General features: G+C 59.0%; 2 protein-coding genes across 5 annotated transcripts; both read right to left on the minus strand.

Moving 5' to 3' along the window:
- Window positions 1-832: 832 nt before the first annotated feature.
- IFI30 (IFI30 lysosomal thiol reductase) lies at window positions 833-4,313 on the minus strand. Its single transcript, XM_029218650.1, has 7 exons — window positions 4,114-4,313; window positions 2,920-3,102; window positions 2,759-2,833; window positions 2,414-2,506; window positions 1,445-1,597; window positions 1,211-1,264; window positions 833-1,126 (listed from the first exon to the last, which is right to left on the minus strand). Exons 1-7 carry the CDS (start codon window positions 4,225-4,227, stop codon window positions 1,064-1,066), a joined length of 735 nt encoding a protein of 244 aa, XP_029074483.1. The 5' UTR covers window positions 4,228-4,313; the 3' UTR covers window positions 833-1,063.
- A 3,100-nt stretch (window positions 4,314-7,413) lies between these two features.
- PIK3R2 (phosphoinositide-3-kinase regulatory subunit 2) lies at window positions 7,414-19,745 on the minus strand. 4 transcript variants are annotated; one of them, XM_029218644.1, is made up of 17 exons: window positions 19,630-19,745; window positions 17,534-17,847; window positions 17,100-17,423; window positions 14,299-14,391; window positions 13,912-13,953; window positions 13,672-13,803; window positions 13,371-13,581; window positions 12,785-12,870; window positions 12,526-12,634; window positions 12,338-12,436; window positions 12,008-12,188; window positions 11,780-11,905; window positions 10,593-10,735; window positions 10,185-10,361; window positions 9,285-9,356; window positions 8,940-9,110; window positions 7,414-8,616 (listed from the first exon to the last, which is right to left on the minus strand). In XM_029218644.1, exons 3-17 carry the CDS (start codon window positions 17,419-17,421, stop codon window positions 8,409-8,411), a joined length of 2,172 nt encoding a protein of 723 aa, XP_029074477.1. In that variant the 5' UTR covers window positions 17,422-17,423; window positions 17,534-17,847; window positions 19,630-19,745; the 3' UTR covers window positions 7,414-8,408. The 4 variants fall into 4 exon arrangements, with proteins under 4 accessions (XP_029074477.1, XP_029074479.1, XP_029074478.1 ...); XM_029218646.1 differs by lacking the exons at window positions 17,534-17,847; window positions 19,630-19,745 and adding an exon at window positions 16,765-16,991 and having other exon boundaries at window positions 17,100-17,210; XM_029218645.1 differs by lacking the exons at window positions 17,534-17,847; window positions 19,630-19,745 and adding an exon at window positions 16,765-17,010 and having other exon boundaries at window positions 17,100-17,197.
- Between the last annotated feature and the right edge of the window lie 1,171 nt (window positions 19,746-20,916).

The following is a 20,916-nucleotide window of genomic DNA, read 5'->3' on the forward strand; positions in this document are numbered from 1 at the left end:
AGACCTGTCAAGGAAGGACTTTCTTTGAGATTTTATTTTTTTATTTATTTTAATTTTTTTGGCTGAGTTGGATCTTCGTTGCTGCGTGTGGGGTTTCTCTAGTTGTGGAGAGCGGGGGCTACTCTTCGCTGCGGTACACCGTCTTCTCATTGTGGTGGCTTCTCTTGTTGAGGATCACGGGCTCTAGGGCATGTGGGCTTCAGTAGTTGTGGCTCGCGGGCTCTAGAGCACAGGCTCAGTAGTTGTGGCGCGCGGGCTTAGTTGCTCTGTGGCATGTGTGATCTTCCCGGACCAGGGCTCAAACCTGTGTCCCCTGCATTGGCAGGCAGATTCCCACTGCGCCACCAGGGAAGTCCCTCAGCCTGCCATTCTAACTCCTGATTTTGCTGCTGTCTGGGCCTTTTTACACTGGTTCCCCTTCCCTGAAACGCCATGATTTCCCCCCAGTGAACATATTCTTTCAAACTCCCCAGACAAGGTCCCTGCCCCATCCTCTGGCCTTGCCTGGCTCCAGTTACCATTCTCTGGCTTAACCCATAACACCCAATGTGAGGCAACAAAAAAGGGGAGCTAGGGATGTTTGTTGAATTAATAAATACATTTTCTGCCCAATGAACTCCTAGTCACCCTTCAAAACCCCAGTCCCAATGTCCCTCCTCCCTATGCAGAACGTTCACTCCTCCTCTGGGTTCTCTAGTGCTGGTGCCTCCCCCTCTAGCCCATCCCTGCCCCCATGGGACTAGGAATGTCTGTCTGGCTCTGCATCCCCTGGACAGGGGGCTTCTCAGGGATTCCAGCATTGTGCAGATCCAGGAAAAGGGGATTTGCTGACTTATCAAATGAATCACAACATCCAGAAGTGTTTATTGAACTAGTTTCAGTGTAGCACCGTTCTCAGTGGGGCGAGATTCTTGATCTCAGGGCAGAATTTTGAGTCTCGGCTTCGTGGAATGTGTAGAAGTTATCTGGATGATAAGTAGTGGCTGCTGAGTCAGGGATCAAAAAATGAGGGCAGGTGGGATCTTGTTCTTCCTGCATCAGTTCCCTCCCAGGGCACCAGCCATCACTTGAAGCAGACTTCCTTGTGGGAACTGGCTATGAGTTGGCAGACATCCGGCTTCTTGCCCTGGAGGAGATGGCCATGAGTTGGGGTCCTGAAAGGAGACCCTGCCCCCACCAGCTGAGTCCCTCTGTTCCCTGTCTAGCTTACCTGGTACAACTGGCAGATGAGGCGTAAGAGCTGGCCCTTCTCTTTCATGGGTTTCTGCACAAGCAAGACAGGAGGTCATAAGTCCCACCTGCCCCAACCGACCCGTGCTCAGCCCAGAAGGGGCTGCAAATGGCCCTAAGTCTGGCCCCTGCCTCCTGCCTCCCAGCCCAGTGGTCACATCCATCAACCCGGTCCCTGCCTGGGGGATGACCTGAGAGCTGCAAGAGTTCTTACCCCATTGACGACGACCCAGGGCACATACTCGTGGGGTGGCTGCAGAGCGTCCGTGAGCTGGGCATTGATGTGCAAGAGCTGCATGCCACGGTCCCCTGTGGCACACTCCATGATGGAGTCAGGGGACACCTTTGGAGCATAGATCTGCAGGCACTGAGGGCAGAGGGGGAGCTGGCCAGCTGGGGTGTTGTCTCAGCTTCCTCCCTGTTATCTCCCCAACGGTCCTCCCACTAGCACCACCCCCCAACCCAAGCCAAGCTTTTGTTTCCTCACTAGCAACAGGAGACAGTTGGGTTCACAGGGACGCAGCAATACCCATAAACAACGGGTGCTTAATACATGCCTGAGTGGAGGCCCCCAAGGCAGGGGCTCAGGCTGCTCCTGTCTCCCGTAAGACCAGACCCGCAGCCCGACCCCTATAGTGTTTTATTTTCCTGAGAGCATCGTACTTGCTCTTCCCTCTGCCGGGAGCACTTTTCCTTCCCCTTCCCCTGAGTCTCCTGAGTGTCCCCTCATCCTTTGCACTCCATACTATGACTCTGCAGGGCCTGGAGGTGTCTCAGGGTGGCTCAGGTCTCTTGGGTGGCCCAGATGTTTGATGAATGAACAAACAATCAGGGCAGATGAGTCACTCCTTTGGGAGTTCTTTTTCATAACCCCCCAGGGAGTTAAGTGGGCCTGTCCTGTCATCTCTTTACCCCAGAGAAGGGTCACTATCTGTGTCCCTGCACATTACTATTTGTCTGAGCCCAGCTCGGAGGCATCTTGTCCAGGAAGCCCTCCCTGATCTACCCACGTCCCAGAAGATCTTCGTTCTCTCGATTCAGAGATCGAGGCTTCGAGAGGGGAGGCTGTTTTCCTGGGGCTGCACGGAGAGTGGTAGTCGTGGCCAGCACTTGAACCTGGGTCTGTCTGGATGCAGGAAGGCCAGGGCCCTCTGACCCAGGCTGAGTGAGGGGCATTGCTCACCGGCTTCAGATTTTTCTCCATGTCATCCATTTCCTCTAGGCAGACAATGGTCAGGAAGGCCGCGCTCTTCTCCAGCTGGTCCAACAGGCAGGCCTGGCGGGCGGGGAGGGGGGGGACAGGCAAGGATGTGAGGGTGGCCCAGAGCACCCCAAGACCACTCCAGGAATAACCACGAGTGTCCACTAATGAAGCGGAGAATGAAGATGTGATTAAATGGAGGCACACAGGCAAGGGACGGAGCTGGATGCAGTCCATCCCTTGTGAGCCTTGATTCCATTTTTCCTTATGGTGGGCACTCTCCCCAGCCTCGTGCCCCCCCCCTCAGAAACTCTGGGTGCTGCTCACCTCCACCTTGTTAAGCTTGCACTCCTGCTCGCCGTGCTGGCATGTGAACTCCCACCTGCCGCTGATGTTCTGTTCCTGAAAAGCAGTGGGGTGAGTGCTGGCTGCATCCCCCGACCCCCTTCCCCTGGCCACGGGCCTCAGTTTCCCCTGTACCCACGCACATGAGCGTTTCCGTAGGGCACCAGCGTGACATTGAGGATTTCCCAGACCATCAGCCACGTCGGGTAGAGCTCGCGGATCAGGAAGTACCGGCAGCCGGGGCACAGTGACTCATAGTAGAGGCTCACGTTGATGGGCGGAGGGTCAGACTTCCAGAGGGGCACCTGCAGGCACAGCTCACCGGCCTGCATGGAAGGGAGGGATGCGATTCAAATGCAGCTCTGCTTGGTTCTCTTGCAGGAAGGGAGCTGCAAACAGTAGGTTGTCTATCTCACACTCCTTCCATACCTTGCCAGGTGGAATCCTGACTCTGAGGCTTTATGACATTCCTAAATATTCCTAAATGTCAGTCTGTCTGCAGAATGGATGTGACAAAGATTTGCAAACAGTAGGCAGTTAATGAATGCACAAGTCTTGCTTTCTTCCTCCAGGTGAGGTGAAACTCCTCACCCAGGGGACGCCACGCAGTAAGAATTCAAGGCATGCACATTTCTGGTCTCTGCCGTCAATCCTGCCTTCTCATGAGGCATACCACTAAGGCAGGCTCATTCGTTCCCACTTCATCCCTAGAGCCTTGGCCCTGAGCTGAGCAAGGCCCTACATACCCGCTTGACTCATTTATTCTTCCTCTCAACCCCTCCCAAGGCTACTGCAGAGGCGGCGCCTAATAGGTGTTGACTTCCGACTACAGCTGAGGGGCCGCGGGCGGTCGCGTCTGTGAGCGAGTCGTTCAGCCTCCAGGGCATCTGCTTACTCCGCACCAGGAGCACGCGAGCTCTTCCCCGGCCGAAATGCACCCAATAAGGAGCCCCTAATAAATGCGGTGGCCACGCGCAGGCCGCGTAGCTAGTCTGGGCTTCCCCTGGCCTAAAAGAGGAGACTCCGATTCCTGCTCCAGATGTACACAGTAGGTGCTCAATGCACCCTGGGGGGGGCGGGGGGAGTTGCGGGGGGATGGGGTGGGGGGACAGCTGAGCGACTCAGACTCCAGTTAGGGAAGGAAAAGGGAAAGGAAAGTATGGCCAAAGTGTCAGGATTGAAGCGGGGGTGGGGGCTGGGGCGGCCGGCACCGACCCGGGCAGCGTCCCCTCCGGACCCCGGTCGTCCCCGTCGAAGTCTGGGGTGCGGGAGGAGCCGCGTGCACCTCGCCCGGGCGCTGGTCCCCGCCGGCCCGCCCGCCGCGTCGCCTTCTCTACCTCGCAGGGGGCCGCCCCCTCGGGGAGTATTTCCAGCGGGGACGCCCGCGCCGCAGCGGCGACCTCCAGCAGCAGCAGGAGAGGCAGGAACGGCAGGAGAGGCGACGAGGCCATCACAGTGGGGGCGAAAGTGCGACGGCGGGAGCAGCGTCCCGGGGAAGAAGCCGCCTTTAACCAGGCGGTGGCCCAGCCCCCAGGCCGGACCCGCCTCCCGGTGCACACGCCTCTCGGGGGCCGGGGCTGACGTCTCCAGGGATCTCTACTTTTCTCTCTCTCTCTCTGAGTCTTTCTTTCCACCCCGACCCCACCCGCATCCCACCGCCCGCCAGGTTCTGGGTCCCCAATCCCCTGGACAACGGGCTGCCCTTCGATCTTCCCCGACACTTCCCCGTAATCAGCCCCGTCCAGCCCTGTGAGGCTGGGGCTTTAGCACCTTGAGCGGAGGATAGGCGAGGGCTTAGAGACAGAGACACGGAGAGACCAAGAGATAGGAGGGTCTCTATGGGTCCACGGATCCCTCTGGGGGCCGCCAGGGTGCTCCAGGCCCCTGGTCCTAGCCCGGGGACCCCACCTCCCCACCCCATGCTCCGGTGAGAGGTGATCCCTGGCCTGGGAGCGGGCAGCAGCTGAGCAGCCTGGGCCCTTTCCCCTAGCCTGGCCCGGACCCCCTCATTCTCAACCTCCACCCCTCCCCCTCTCAGGCTCCAGAGCCCAGACCCTCCAGATCTACCAGCGTGGTCCCGTGGGGCTGACTCAGGCTTGGCCACAGCTGGGCCAGAAAGCAGAAACCAGAGCAGGGAGGGGCTCACTTCTCTTGGCTTCCTCACCCCTGGCTGGGGGTTGGGGAGAGGAAAAAGCTGGTGTTCCTTCTTTCCACCGTCCAAAGGCTTGAGGAGGAGGCCACCCCTGTCCTCAGCCAGCGCCCTTGTCAGAAGAGGCCCGGGTTGGAGCAGTCATTACCTGAAGCCTGTACTCTGTACATGGAGCGGGGGTGGGGGATTGGCCCCGTAGGACCCAAACCCACAGGAATCAGCTCTGGGACCGTGTGGGCATCTCAAGAGATGAAGCCTCAACTCATTCTGTAAAACGGGAGATGTGAGGTTTGGGGAATAAAGCTACCATAGAGGGCTCGGAGCAGAGAGAGAGTTGCCCCAGGCTGGGTGTGGAGGTGACAAGGTGAGCCTGGGGAGGTGTTGACAGGACAGTGGTGTGGGCAGGGAGAATAGCCCAGATAAGGGCTTGGCGGCTGGTAGTGTTGGGGGAAGTAACCGAGATGTTCAGACTTCAAGGCCTTGACACGACACAGATTCCGATCCCACCAGAGGAAATGCTCACCCGTGGGCCGGAAAACAACCCAGTCCTCCGCTCCACAGCCCGTGTCCCGCTTCAGTTCTGGGGAAACCCTGGCCCACGTGGCCACATTCATAGCAGCAGGTTTGGGAGCTGGAGTTCCCCTGAAGTCTCCACTGCGGGATGATTCCCCCACCCCATTCTTCTGAACCCTTAACAAAACCCATTTCCTTTGTGAAACCTCTGCAGGACGAAGCAACACAACTTTGGGGAACTAGTGTGTGCTCGGTCCTGTACTGGGCAGGACAGAAGAAATAGCAATAAATATAATTGCTACTATTTTTCCGGTGGTTGTGAAACACCAGCCCTATTGGAGGAATTCATAAATGTAACCTCACCCATTTGATCATGGAACCCTCAGAGGTGTCCACCGGGGGCAGGGGTAGAAACTATTGACCCTACTTGGTAAGAGGAAGCAGGATCAGAGAGGGGAGGTGACGTCTCTGAGAAAACACAGTTGATTGAGTGTGGGGACCGGCTAGAGGCTCTGTGAGCTGTCCTCTTGTGCCCCCAGGCTCCACCCGGCTGGACTCACGGGACTGAGAAGGTGAGCTTTACCCTGCGTCCACCCATGCAGTGGGTGAAGACCGCAGTGGGGGCAGAGTCCGGGCTGGAGTTATTTATGGGGCGCCTCCTGACTGACCACTCAGCAGGGACAGTGCTTGGGAAGGACCAGAGCTCTGAGGCCAAGGGAAGCAAGTCCTGTCCCTCTGAGAGCCCTGTGGAGGGATGGGTCAGAGGCAGCCTGGTTCCTTCATCCACCTGGGGCTGCCTCAGGCATGGTGGATCCTGACAGGCGCTGTATGGGGAGAAGAAAGGTCAGAAGGTTCCCAGCCCTGGGGGTGTGAGAGGGGAGGGTAGAGAGACAGGGACCTTTGGGAGGAGGAAGATGGTGAACATGAATCTGCATCAAAGACAGCATGAGGGGGCTTCCCTGGTGGCGCAGTGGTTGAGAGTCCGCCTGCCGATGCAGGGGACGTGGGTTCGTGCCCCGGTCCGGGAAGATCCCACATGCCGCGGAGCGGCTGGGCCCGTGAGCCATGGCCGCTGAGCCTGCGCGTCCGGAGCCTGTGCTCCGCAACGGGAGAGGCCACAACAGTGAGAGGCCCACGTACTGCAAAAAATAAATAAGTAAATAAAGAAAGAAAGACAGCATGAGGACCCAGCTCAGTGTCCCCTGGGACGTGGCAGCCGGCGTCAGGGACAGGTGTGGAGAGGGCGTCAGTGGAAGGTCAGCAGGGAGGGGCTGGCACTGCAGACTCCTCTGGGTGTCACGGGAGGGGTTGTGACTATTAAGCCTGCCTGGCAATGAAGCTGCACATCAGAGGGGAGGTGACTTTCTGGAGGGTAGGGCTGGTGGCTGATTGCCGGAACTCCAACTCAAACTTGGGGGCCAGGGAGGAGCTGGGCCAGGGTCTGCCTGGGGTCCCCCCAGCAGGCCAGGGTGTGGGGCAGAGCTTGGGGTCTGAGCCTCTCTGCTGTGTGACCTTGGCAGGTCTCTCAACTTCTCTGGACGTGAGCATCTAAACTGGGGTTGGGGGACTTCCCTGGTGGCACAGTGGTTAAGAATCCGCCTGCCAATGCAGGGGACACGGGTTTGAGCCCTTGTCCAGTAAGATCCCACATGCCGCGGAGCAACTAAGCCCGTGCGCCACGACTGAGCCTGTGCTCTGGAGCCCGCGAGTCACAACTACTGAGCCCACGTGCCACAACTACTGAAGCCCGCGCACCACAACGAAGAGCAGCCCCCCGCTCGCCGCAACTAGAGAAAGCCCGCACGCAGCAACAAAGACCCAACGCAGGCAAAAAATAAATAAAATAAAATAAAAAATAATAAAAAAAATAAACTGGGGTTGTGGGGGTGGAGGTGGGGAGGAGGCAGGGGTTGTCAGCCCTCATCTGGCAGCCCGGAGCTAAAGAAGCCTGTCACCAAAGACAGAAGCATCCATCAAGTTCAATGTTTTATATCCACATCAGTATCAACGTACCATACAAAACCCGCCTGCCAGCCTGGCCAGGCAGGCAGGAGGTGGGGTGGGGTGGGGGTCCGTGGGCGGCATAGAAAACCAGGGCTCTCGTCCCAAAGAGGAGAGAAAAGAGGGCTTTACGTACAGTCGAGGAAAAACAAAATCAGAGCCCGACATGATTGAGAAGCCTTGAGTCTGCGTCGCGTAGAGGTGCTGTGGGCAGCGCTGCGTGTCGGCTGCCCCAGAGGTGCTGGTGGCCTCAGTTCCTGGGAGGCCTGGGGTCAGCTCATGAGTTTATTTTTACTTATTTTCTTTTTGGGGGTTACTTCTTGGCAGCAGCCCCATTGTGGTGTTAACTGGGTTTCACTTCAGGATTTGAAGGGGAAGTTGGGGTCTGTGGGGCAGGTCCCGCCTGGCCCCAAACGTCATGGATGAGGTTCTTGAAGTGGCCAAAGTTCCTTCCTGCCCTGATCCCAGGTCTATGGCTTAAAAATCGGGGTACCCAGGTCGGGGCCGCACAGCCCGGAGGCCTCTGTAAACATGGCAGGTGCAGCCAAGGTGGGGCTTTGGGGACCCCAGGGGCCTGTCAGGGGCAGGGCACAGGGGTGTGGGTGGCCAGAGCTGCAGGGAGGGCAGTGCCGGTGGGGGAAGGGGGATGGAGCGGGGGAGGCGGGACCCCCACAATAGAGGGAAAGAGACCAAGAGGAAAAGAGAGGACAGACAGATGGAGCTAGAAAGAGATGAAGTGTGACAGCGCGAGATGCAGAGACTCAGAGAGATGGACAGACAGGCAGACATGGAGAAGAACCTGAGAGAGACAGAATTGCAGAGAGATAAAAGCGAAAAACGGATAGGCCTGGAGAAATTCACAAAGACAAGAGAGATGGAGAAAACCCAAGAAAGAAGAGACAGGTTCGAAAAGATGGAGACCGCGGATGTAGCCGCCACCCCAGCTGGGCCAGTTCTCCTGCTCAGAGCTCAGCGGGGGGCAGGTGGGGGCCCGGGGCCCGGGGCGCGCACAGGATGGGCAAGTGTGACGGTGAGCGCGTCGTTGTGCTGCACCAGCGAGGCGTGCTGGTAGTGCAGCACCAGCTCCTTCAGCGACCCGTACAAGTTGTAGGGTTCTGCGAAGCCAAAGCCCGTGGCTGTGCGGTAGATGACGCAGTGTTTGGTGTCGCCGTCTACCCTGTGGGTGCAGGCGAAGGGGTGGGTCAGATGGTCCCCCACCAGGCTCTCCCAGCCCCGCCCCCCTATTCCTGTCAGGTGACCCTGCCTGGGACGTATATTTCCCCCTTTCCTGGATGCTGGATGCCGACCGGGTCCAGACCCCGCCATCTCCTGCTTTGATACCGTCCCAGCTTCCTCCCCCGTCCCCAAGAATCCAGGGCTTCTTCCTGTCTTCCCGAGGCCTAACATACAGTTGGCACTCAATGAGAGCTCTCGGAAGGAATGGGCGGATCCCTCCTCCCCACCTTCAGTCCACTCGCCGTTCCCTTGCCAGGCACTCACACCACAGAACAGGCATAGCAGCCCCGCTGGCTGCTTTCACGGATGAGGAAGGTGCCATCTCGCTTGCCACTCAGCATTTCCTCAGCTTGGGTGCGGTTGATCTTGCCTACATACCATGTGCGTTCCTCGTGGTGGGGGAGATCATCTTCATCCTCCATCAGTGAGTACTGGCTGTGAGGGAGGCAGGGAGGAGCCCTGGTCACTTACTCGTTAGCCTCCAAGGTCCCCCTGCCACCTGGACAACTGTCCCTCCCTGGTGAACTCCTACTCATTCTGCAAAGCCCACCAAAAATGGCCCCTCCCCTGGGACAACCCTTGCCCCCCCACCACAAATTGGCCACTCACTCCTCAGTCTCGTTCTTGATCCCCAACCATTCATTGATTTTCTTCTGCCGGGCACCTTTCTGAGTGAGCCACCTGGGGGGAAGAGGAAAGGTGGGCTCCTGCCGCTCTGCTGGTAGGGGAACAGCAGCTGCAACACAGGCAGGGCGAGCCACCATGGGCCAGGCCAGCCTGGTTGCAGGCAAGGGCTGACAAGTGCAGGTTCTGGGTGTGATATCCCTGGTTGCCACAAGGGGTCAGCCTTGGCCTGGCCAAGGACCACTTGAACCCAGGTGGACTCCCCAAGCTCTGCCAGGGAACCCCCCTATTTATTATGTTTCTGTTAACACTTTTTGAGACTCTGCATTGTACCATCATGGCAAGGTCTTATCACTATCAGAGGCTCAGTCCCGGGGACTACACGGTGGTGCACCTTTGCACAGGGCAGATTTACAAAGGACTTTGAAAGGACCAAGTGAGCTAATATGTGCACGGTGCTTGGCACACAACAGGTGTACATGAGCGTCAAAGACCCAGGCAGAAGAAGGAAGCCCCTGATGAAGTCCTCAGTGGGTCAGTGGGCAGAGGAGGGATCTTGGGCTCAGGCTGGGCGCCGTGTGCTGGGTTGCACCGTTGGCATTCATGGAGTGGACCCCGTCGGAGGCTCCCAATGACCTGGCCTCGTGAGAGCAGCGTCCCCATTACACAACTGAGGCTGAGGCTGCCGCACGGGGAGCCCTTCTGAGGGGGCTGGGAGGGGCCTGATCGAGAGGGAAGGGGTTGGCGGACAGACGAGGGGGCTAGGGGACCAGGTAGGGCTAGTTGGTGGAGAAAGCAAGAGTGAGACGCATGCAGAGGTCACCTCGCCAGGTGCCCCTGCACTAACGGGGGGATCCACGGGTGAGTGCAGAGCCAGGCACTCACACGAGGTACTGGTCTCTGATCTTGCGCAGCTGCATGAGGTCTGGCTTGAGGCTGTTCATGCGCTTGTCAATCTCTCGGTTGTCGGAGGCCTGTGCCCGCAGCTCCTGTTCCAGCTTTGTGCGGCTCTCGTGGATCTCAGCAATGCGAGACTTAAGTCGCTCTGAGTTCAGCAGGATCCTGTGGGAGGAGTGGCTCAGAGGCCTCAGATGGCTCCCAGTATCTAAGCCTTTGGACATGCTGTTTCCCTGATTGCTCTGTCTGGCAAACTCCTATTCATCCTTCAAAGCCCATTTCAACTGACCCTCTCTTCCCCTGAAACCCAGGCTGCCCTCTCTGTTTCCGTTCTTTCCCCACTTGCGCTGTGTCAGATCAAGGTGCAGTAGGGCAGGGCAGAGGAACCAGACTCACCTCTGCATCTCTTTCTCATTGCCCTCACGCCGGAAGCGCTCCAGATATTCCTTGCTGCACTTCTCCTGTGTCTGGCCCTGCTCTTCAAAGATCTTGATAGTCTCATTGAAGGCCTCAATGGCTGTGCGCTTCATCTGCAGTTCCTGGAGGACGGGGTAAATCTGAGCACCTCCTGGGACTCCATCCAAGTCCCTCGTGAGGGATAAAGGCAGATCCCAACCTGATATGGAGACTTTGCTCAAGCTGTTCCCTCCACCACGTGCATCGTTCCTCTAGCCCCTCCTTCACCAAACGAACTCCTATTCAGCCTTCAAACCCCACACTCCCCAAACACCCTCTTCCTTTAGATCCTCCTTTAGGCACCTTAAAAAATACCTGGGTCTGTGAGCACGGCTGAGAATTAATGATAAATCTAGTTGCTACAATTCATGGGGCTCCTTCTCAGAGTAGATGCTGCACCAAGCACCTTCCATGCATCATCTCATAAAACCTCCCAAGAGCCTCCTACAAAGTCAGAACTATTAATGGGGAAACTGGGGCTCAGGGGGCCTAAGCCATTTCCACGGTCATGATGTTCCTAATTGATCCCAGACAGGTATCTTGTCCACTTAGAACCTCAGGTGACCCATCACTAGAAAGGGGGCAAGACAGAAATTGCTCAGGGACTACAGGGGAGACAGAGAAATTCCCTGCTCGAGATGGGATGTTCTATCTGAATAAGTTGCATCTCAACTTACAAAAGAAATTTATTAACACAGTCCTTGGTAATAAAACCTCCCCCCACTTCCTTGTTTTTAAACGACACTGCTCTTTTCCATGACCTCCCGACCCTTTGTCTTAGGCAGCTCTTTGTCAGGTGGTTATTATCATTTTGAATAACATCCAGGTTGAAGGGGATGGAGAAGTAATTAAGACTCACGGTTCCAGTTTCCAGATGGGGAGACTGAGGCCCAGAGGCTCAACCAAGACATCTCCCACAGCTCAGCCGCTCCTGGGAGGCTGGTTGGTGCCTCTTCATCTGTTTTGGTTTTTTGTTCTTTTTAGAACCACATACATTGATTTCTATGTTTTTAGGGTGGTCCCTGGTTGTAAGAGCCTGCTGTGACCTAGAAGTGGACGTCTGTCCCTGTGGCCTTGGCACTGCCCCTCCGTGCCTGGGTCTCCCGGGGTGCGCTGGCCCGCGGTACCTGGGAGGTGCGTGTGTACTCCTCGTAGAGCTGGTCATACTCGCGGCTCTTGTCCTGGTACTGCTGGTGGTAGACCTTGAGCTGGGCGCCCACTGCTTCCACACTGTCCTCCTTGACGATCTGGTCCTGGGGATACCCGGTGCCGTCAGGGAAGCTACCTGGGAAACAGGCCCAGGGCCGGCCAGGCACCCCCCCCCCCCGCCCCCAGCTCCCACCCCAGTCCTGCACCTGCTGGTACTTGGACACTGGGTAGAGGAGCCGCGTGTCCAGCTTGGCGTTGTACTGAGCCAGCGACTCGTGGCGGTAGTGGGTGATGAGGTCCACAACCGAGCAGAAGGTGAGTGGCTCCGAAAAGCCGTAGTGCCCGTCTCGGTGGAAGACCTTGATCAGTTTGTTGTTCCCGCCTTTCCTAGGGGCGGGTGAGAGGCGGTGTCAGCAACCAGCAGCATCCGCCAGACCCAGCAACGTCCCACTGGCTGTGAGACCCCCAGTCCTCTGACCTGGGTGTTCTCCCTCCCACCGCTCACCCCTGGTCTCCCTGAAGGGACAGGCCCCCACCTGAGGGTCAGCGTGTACTCCCCCTGGATCTTGCTAGATGCATCTCGGACCAGAAAGGTGCCATCAGGTGTGTCCCGCAGTTTCTCATTTACCTCCTCCCTGTGGAGACAGCCAGGACTGGGGCTGCCCACTGGGAGACCCGACCCCTCAGGCTTTGTCCACCATGTAGCTCCACCCCACAACCCTACCTGGAGATGTCACCCCAGTACCACTCAGCATCCTGCAGGGAGGGCGGGTTGCCCCCATTGGCCAGGCCTGTGGGGGCTGGCTTTGCCTTGGGGGGTTTTGGCGGCAGTGCTGGGGGACAGGAAAACAAACGCACACTGAGCACCAATTGTATACTGTGGCCAGCTCCCACTGCAACCAAGCCTGCTGACACTGGCAGGGCTCCGAGTCAGCATTCTTGGTCCCCAACGATAGGAGCTAATAAAGGGGGGTGGAGGTCACCTGGGGGCGCAATCTCCTGTTCCTCCAGATGTTCCTGAAGCAACTTCTCCACCAGAAGTGCAGGGAAGTCGGGGGTGGCCTCAGTCCTAGGGGGAAGGGACGCGTCGTGAGCGCTGGGTAGGGCCTGGTGTGCACAGGGCCCTGCATGTGCATGTGTGTCTGGCGGGGGGTCTACGTGAAAGCATGCGAGGGGAAGAAGAGTAGGTGACGCAGGCTGGTGTGCGAGACCCACTACTGTTTATGTATATGCAGTTAGCCCCCAATAAGTATTCATACAACAAACAACAGGAGTCAGCATGTGAAGGAAGGTACAGACACCACCCAAGTGCCGGCCCTCCGGTCTAGGCCCCATCGCCTTGCCCCAAGCCCTGCTAGAGTCTTCCTGGGCCTCAAGTCCCACCCCTTGTTATCTTTACTAGCTCGCCCATCATGACAGCTCTGGCCTCTTCCCCCGCTGGGCCCCGTCCACACTCCTTTCTCATCGTCTAGACCCCCGCCCTGGCTACGTCTCCAGCCCTTCCTCCATCTAAAGCCCCACCCCTTTTTGCTCCGCCTCCGCCCCGCCTCCCCAGCCCTGGCCTCTCACCCGTCGGGCGCGCCCCCTGGCGGCGGCGAAGGCGACGGCGCCCGCAGCAGCAGCGGCCCGAAGGCGGCGCTCAGGGCACGCACAGCTGGGCCCAGGGCTGGGGCGCGCCGGGCCACCCGGCCCAGGTGCTGGAGCAGGAAGCGCAGTGTGAGTGCGCTGTGCAGCGGCAGCGTCGGGGGCTCCAGCACCGGCCCCACGGGCCCCGCGGCCTCTGCGGACAGACGGCCAGGGGAAGGTGAGCCAGGGCCGACACCCGCCCGCCCCAGCGCCCTCCCCAGTCCGGGATTCCTGCCAGACTCACCCCGCAGGGCTCGGTGTGCCTCAGCCGCGGCCTCGGGTGTCACAAGGGGTGCGGGCAGCGCCAGCAGGAAGCCCTTCACGCCATCTGTTAGGGCTGCAGCGTCCCACTGCTCCATATCGTTCAGCGACCAGTCTGCGGGTGCAAGGGGGATACATCGATCCAAGGCGGGTGCAGGGAGGGGACATCATCCGTCCAGGGCAGGTTCCTCTCCCACTCTTGCCCACTGAAGCTTTCCCTCACCTGTGCGTGCGGCGGGTGCCTCAGGTCTGTAGCTGTCTAGCCCTGTGGGGAAGGGAATGGGGTAGGTCAGTGCCACCCCACGTGGCAAGGCCAGCTCTCAAATGCTGCCTCGACCCCCGTGTGGGGTCTGGGGTGGCTACTAACCTCCCAGAGGTAAGAATAGGGGGAGGGGAGGGAAATGGTGGCAGAGGGCACGGCACATGCAATGATGGGGTCTACATTCCCCCAGGAGTTACTCCTTCCCCAACTCAATACGGAGGCCCAGAACATCCAGACTCAGCCACTTCCCATACAGAGTGAGCCCAGCAGCCCTGTGAGGGAGATGAGTTGCCCATCACCAGAGGCAAGCAAGCAGAATCCAGGGGTTGCAGCCAGGCCGAGGCTCACCTGTCCGCTCAATGGCCTCCACAAGTTTCACCAGGATAGGGGGAGCCACATCAGGCGGGGAGAACTGCTCGGGTAGGTCAGGGAGTGTGAGGCCTGGCAGGAGGGGACAGAATGTTGGCAGGGTCCCTAGAAGGACCTGGGCCCCTCTCTTTGCCTGCTGCATCTCAGCCCAAGTGCCTGGCATCTGGACCACCACTCTTGGGGGGGCGGACAGAAGGCCCAGCTGGTGGGGCTGGGAGGGCTGAATTAGTGGGAAACGATTTTCTAGGTTAAAATATTAATTCACCCAACTACAGAGGCCAGATATAGTTGGCTGACTAGTGTCCTCCCAAATGGTATGTCCACTTCCTAATCTCTGGTACCTGTGACTGTGATCTTACTTGGAAATAGGGTCTTTGCGGATATAATTAAGGTAAGGATTTCAAGATGAGATCCCTAAAATCCAATGACTGGTGTCTTTATAAGAGAAGGCCATATGAAGAGAGAGGCAGAGATTGGGGTGATGTGGCCACAAGCCAAGGTACACCTGGAGCCCCCAGAAGCTGGAAGAAGCAAGGAAAGATCCTCCCCTAAAGCCTCTGGACAGAGCACAGCCCTGCCCACACCTTGATTTTGGATTTCTGGTCTCCGGAACCATGAGAGAATAAACTCCTGTTGTTTGAAGCCACCAGTTTATGGTAGTTCATTACAGCAGCCACAGGACACTCATACAGCAGGTTTAGGGCTCTGCCACAGGACACTCATACGGCAGGTTTAGGGCTCTGCCATTGCTTGCTGTGCAACCCCAGGCACAGGACCCACCCTCTCTGTGCCTCAGATTCCTCAACTGAGAAACTGGTCGATGGAATCATCTCTCCTTTCTCAGTGGGAACAACAAAGTGGTTGAAGAGAGTAAAAGGAAAATATCCCAGCTGGATCAGAACACCTCATTCCAAGGACCTTTCTCCATTTTCTAAGTCATTTTGCTTAAAAAAAAAAAAATTCCCCCCTTTTAGAAAGGCTGACCTCCTTCCATGTCCCAACCCCACCCCACCCCCAGCCCCATGTTTCTGCCCCACCCAGCCTTTTGTGCTCAGGCGCACTCTGCCTGCACGGCCACCATTGGATGCAGCTTTGGCCCTTGGCGGGGACGCCCTGGCACACAGCAGGAGCAAGCCGGGGCCTGCGGGGCCTCCCTGAATGATGGGCCAGGTGGTGCCTTGAGCTGAAGAAAGGCCCAGCTGTGTCGAAAATGAAAAAAAAAAAAAAAAAAAAGTAAGGGAACAAGGGGAGGTGGGTGACATCCCAGCTGGTAAGGGGGCTCTGAAATTCAACTTTGAAATTTGCCTGTGACCAGTTTGCAAAGCATGGAGGGAGGTCCCATCAGAATAGGCATTATCCCCATTTTACGGATGAGGAACTGAGGCTCAGGGAGGGAGCAACCTCCCCGTGGGTGCACAGCCAGACGGGGGCACAGGTGACATCAGGGTTCGGCACGCAGCTCCCTGCGTGGCGTTGAATGGAGGGAAGACAGGCAGCTGCAGCCTGCTGCCTGGTGGTCCCAGGATCCCGGAGGGTCAGGGCTTGAACAAAAGGACTAGTACCCCCCATTTCCAGATGAGGAGACTGAGGCCTGGAGAGGGCTGGTCCTAGCCGATGTCACATAGTCCTGGAAGATTTGGAGGGTGGGGCCGGGTGGCCGCCCGGAGTGGGGATGTGTGTGGTGTCTGGACCCAGGCCAGGCACAGGAGGGAGGTGGCTGTTACCAGGGGGAGAGGCAGATTCTGGCTGGGAGCCCGGATGGGGCCGCCTCCTGCTCCTCTAGGCCGAGGCGGGACGCAGGCCCCGGCCCTGGAGACGCCAGATGCTGCAAAGCCCAAGCCAGCAACCATGCTGCCTCACCACCCCGCCATTCCACCCCACGCTGTGGGACTCTGGCCTGACCCTCTTTGGGCATCAGTGTCCCTCGGGCACAAGACCAGGCAGGCCATCGGGTGGGGCCACGGTGCCTCCCAGGGGCTTTGGCCTTCACTGGGTGACTGCCCCTGAGCGAGTGGTTCAACCCCCTTGCACCTTGGTCTCCACATCTGTACACAGGGCCTCACTGGGCGGCTGTGAGGGTTGGAGCAGACCACGCCGGGTGCTCAGCACTCAACAGACTCCTCCCCACAAGCTGAGCCTCGGTTTCCCTGGTTGGAACCCACACACCCTGCCCAGCATACAGCCCAGCACACAGCAATTGCAGCGTATGTTCCGTCCAACTTGTCCTGATTCTCCACTCCCAGGACACTCTTTGTCTGCAAACCACAAGATGAAGCTAAATTGAGCCCCTGAATCTTACTGGACACTCCCTATTGTCTTCAAAATCAATCCCAAGAAGTCCTTGAGGTGAGGACCCTGCCCCTTTTCTCATTCTGCTCCACCTGACGGCTTGTTCCCTGAACCCGTCATGACATTCCCACCTCAGGGCTTTTGTCCTCGCTGTACCTGCTGCCCGGAGCCCTTTACCCCCATCTCTCCTGAGAGGCTCCTTCCTCACAGCATCTGTCATTCCCTAATCACGTTCTCGTCACTTCTTGAACCAGAAGCTCCATGAGGGCAGGGCCAGGCCTTGTGTCCACCACTCGGTGCCCAGTGCCGTGAACTGCATCCAGCCCTTGAAGGCAGTGTAATCAACATTTGCTGACCAACCAAATGTCCTTATTCCTCCTCTCCTGGAAGCAGCACCATTGCCTCATGGGAGAGAAGAGGAAACTGAGGGTCTGAGGGCACTCCCCCTTTTCCTTTCCCCAGCCCTGCCAGGGCCCCTACCTGTTGCTCACCTGGCTCAGGGGGCCCGTCTCGGGGCCTGGCAGGCAGTGGGCGTGGGCCACGTGGGCGAGGCCCAGGCCGGGCCAGGGTCACAGGCCCTAGGAACTCAACATAGGTGCCAGGGAAGTCGCCGCGCTGCCGTGTACGCTCATTGAGGCCAGGCATCCAGCCCACGCTCTGTGGGCAGCGCTCGCTGCCCTCGGCCACGCCCAGCGCCTGCAGGGCTGCCCTGCTCACCACCAGCACGTCGCCCGGCAGCAGCTCCAGGTCCTCCGGCCGCTCCCGGCAGAACGGGTACAACGCACGGTACTGGAAGCCCTCGGCGCCAGCCATGGCTGGGCAGGGTGGGGTATGGATGGTCAGGTGGCTGCTTGGGGCCCCAGTGGCCCCATCAGCCTGGGGTGGGGGCCAGGAGGGTCCGCTGGGTGGGCTTGGGGACTCAGACCTCTATTTCCACCAAGAAGTTACAGGTGACCACAGGGGATGCTCACGCCTTGCTTCCCACCATTGTTCCACGACCCTGACAAGGGTCACTTGTTGCTCGGTCCACCATTCGTCAACTGGTGGGAGGGGGTCGGCAGCAGCGTGATCTCAGGTCACTCAGCCGCTGCGTCCCCCCTCAATCCGTAGGGCTGGGCTGGGCCGCTCACTCCCTTGCGTGGGGAGCCATCGGCTCCCGAGGCTGGCGGCTCTTCCAGCTGCGCCAGGCGAGGGGGCCGAGGGCACAGGCTGTCACCATGCTCGGCTCGGGACGCCGACCTAAGGGGAGAGGGGCAGGGCAGCATCAGCCAGTTTGGACTCCTGCCACCCCCAACTCAGAGATGGGCCCAAACACCAGGTTAGAATCCCCTGACTCATTGGGTAACAGGGGGCCAGTCCCTGCCCCCTCAGTTTACCCAGCTGTAAAATGGGTACAATAATAGCCCTCCTTGGGGGTTGTTGGGGGCAGAGCTCCAAAGAATCTGCCCCGGGCATATGGCAGGCTCAGTAAACAAGCTCTTCATCATCCCTGTTAGAGATGGGGAATCTGAGGCTCAGAGCAGGGAGGTCTTTGTTGGACAACTCAATGGGCCAGGATGCCAGGACTCAAAAACTCAGATCCGTCCAACTTCACAAGGCACAGGACAGATGAGAGTTGTACCCAGAGTGGGTAGGGTGTAATGGGTGACGCTCAGGGTGCTGTGGGAGCGCCGAGGAGAGACTGGGCCAGCTGAGCACAGAAGGAGGCATCAGGGGCAAAAGGCGGTAGGAAAGGAGGTCCAAGCAGAGGCCCTAGCACAGGCAAAGGCCTAGACGTGAGTCCAAACAAATGGATCTCTGATCTCTGCAGGGGAGGAGGGAATGGGCGGGGGGCGGGGAGGTGTCCAGACATTGCTCAGTTTGGTGCCCACAGTAGGTACTCAAAACAGAAGGGGGTTGGTGGGAGGCCAAGAGGACCTTAGCCCCAGGGTAGACATGGAGCCAGTAAAGGGTGAAGGGAAGGAGGGCACTACGACTGCCAAGAGGGAGGCTGCTGGATGCAGGGGCAATGATCACTCCTTAGGAGCCCCCAGTCTCAGGGTGACACAGCCCAGCACAGACACGTTCTCAATCTCAGCCCTGCAGGTTCAGTCCTCCAGAGAGGTTGGGGGGTGGTAGGCGGTGCTTTTCCTAGGGGCGGGTCCTCCAGAGGAGAGGAGGGGGCACTGGCCAGAGGAAATAGTACAGGCAAAGACTTGACAGCAAGAAATGCTTGCCGAGAGTTCAGGGTGGCTTTAAGAAAGCCGCAGACCACGCAGGGCCTCGAGTGCCAGGCAGAGGGTCAGACTTTATCCCTCAACCACGGGAGCAGCAAGAGGTGTCCAAGCAGGGAGCACAAGCTCCACATTCCAGGACGCCCCAACTTACCCACTCCCTGGGCCCTGTACCCCAACTCTACAGGTGGGGAAACTGAGGCCCAGCGAGGGGGACGTCCAGGAAACCGCCTAAATCCGCTTGCCTGCCCGCCTCCGCGCCCAGCTGAGCACACGTTTGCACACGCCCCGGTGTGCGCGCCTGGGAACCAGCGCTCCCCGAATCCAAGAGGCGGGTGGAGAGGCCAGGCCTGGCTGGGGTCTTGGCGGCTGGACTCAGGGCCTGCGCGCTCACGCGTGTGCAGACGCGCACTCGGGCCTGCGTGGACCCCGCAACCCAGCCCAGGGGCCGGAAGTGGAGTCGACCCTCTACCGTCTTGCACCCCACTATGCCCCACACAATGCCTGGGCGCCCCTCATTACTGCTCGATGCCCCACTCCCGGCAGGGCCTCCCTCAATTCAGGGCCGCAGCTCCAACCCCTTATCTCTGCCTAGGGTCCCCCGTTCCGCCCCCATCGTCCGGGGAAGGCTGCAACGCAGCCAGGTCGAGCCAGAGGCCTCCCGCTCCCTGCGGCCCCCAATTCCCGCGGGGCCCGATGCAACCCTGCTCGCATTCTGGCTTCCACCGTGGCCCCACACTCTGCCTGGGGGCCCCGCATCTGACCGAACCCCCAGACCGGCCTGCCACGCGGACCAACGCGGACTTACCTGGTCGCGGCCGCCACCGCTGCTGCCGCGGCCGCCGTCACGCAGAGCCGAGCCAGACCCGTGGCTCCACCGCGGCCGCCGTCGCCGCAGCCGCGGGATCCCCACCTCCGCCGCCGCCGATGTTCCGAACGGTCGGGCCCGCCCCCGGCGGAAACGGCCGAGCATATTCGGGCCGGGAGGGCGCAATGAGGCCGAGGCAGAGCCTGGGAACGCTCGAATGTTTCCGGAAAGAGCCGAACGTACTCCCGCGGGACTGGAGGGTAACGGGGGTGGGGGTGGGGCGCCCCGAGATAGCCGATCATTTCCGGAAACAGCCGAACATAATCGGGTCAGATGAATAATTCCGAGGCTGGGCTCGGCTAGGCTCGGCTGGACTCAGAGATGCCCGAGCGATTCCGGAAATGACCGAGCGCACTGCCCCCGGACCGGCAGAACAGAGGCTGGGCCCCGAGACTTCGGAAAGTTTCTGGAAAGAACCAAGGGTGCTCGGTCCCAAATGAGGCCCTGGGAACTTAGATCTAGGGGCGACCACCAGCTTCCGGAAACTGCCGAAGCATGGACGGCTCCAGAGGACGAGTGAGGTGGCCCAGAACTCAGGAAATGGAGGCGGCAGGGTTGAGGGGAGGGGCTCAGACAGAAAGCTGCGCTTTTCAGGAAACAAGCTGAGAGCCGAGAAGGAGCCGGAGTTGAAAGCCGGGGTTTCCGTGGTAGCCCAGAGTGTCTGGAAACAGCTGAACTAACTCTGTTGGCTATGGTGAACTAGCCCAACGCCTGTACAGGTGCGGACTGTTTCCGGAGATAGCCGAAGACACTCGGAAACAGGGGGCGTGGCCAAAGGTTTCCGACCTACGGAGCGCTTCGGAAGTAACCGAACGCGCTCGGGCTGGGCTGGGTTCCAGTGGTGGTGAGGGGAACTTAAGGGCACAGCCCAAGCAAAGACGGGTTAAAAAAGGACACAAAGATGGTTTATTTATTTATTAACACAGCTTCAAGGCCCCAGACGGGTGTCTGGATGAAGCTTCTAAGGACAGAGCCCATGATGGGTACTCAATTCAGAGAGGGCAGCAGGAGGCCAGGACCGGAGAAGGCATCAGGAAGAATCTCAACAGTGAATTCCCAGCAGCCTTCAAAACCCACTTCAAGGGCTTCTCTGGTGGCGCAGTGGTTGAGAGCCCGCCTGCCGATGCAGGGGACACGGGTTCGTGCCCCGGTCCGGGAAGATCCCACATGCCGCGGCACGGCCGGGCCCGTGAGCCATGGCCGCTGAGCTTGCGCGTCAGGAGCCTG

The sequence above is a fragment of the Monodon monoceros genome, unplaced genomic scaffold (genome assembly GCF_005190385.1).
Source record: "Monodon monoceros isolate NGI ecotype Baffin Bay Population unplaced genomic scaffold, NGI_Narwhal_1 Super_Scaffold_12, whole genome shotgun sequence".
NCBI classification, from domain to species: domain Eukaryota; kingdom Metazoa; phylum Chordata; class Mammalia; order Artiodactyla; family Monodontidae; genus Monodon; species Monodon monoceros.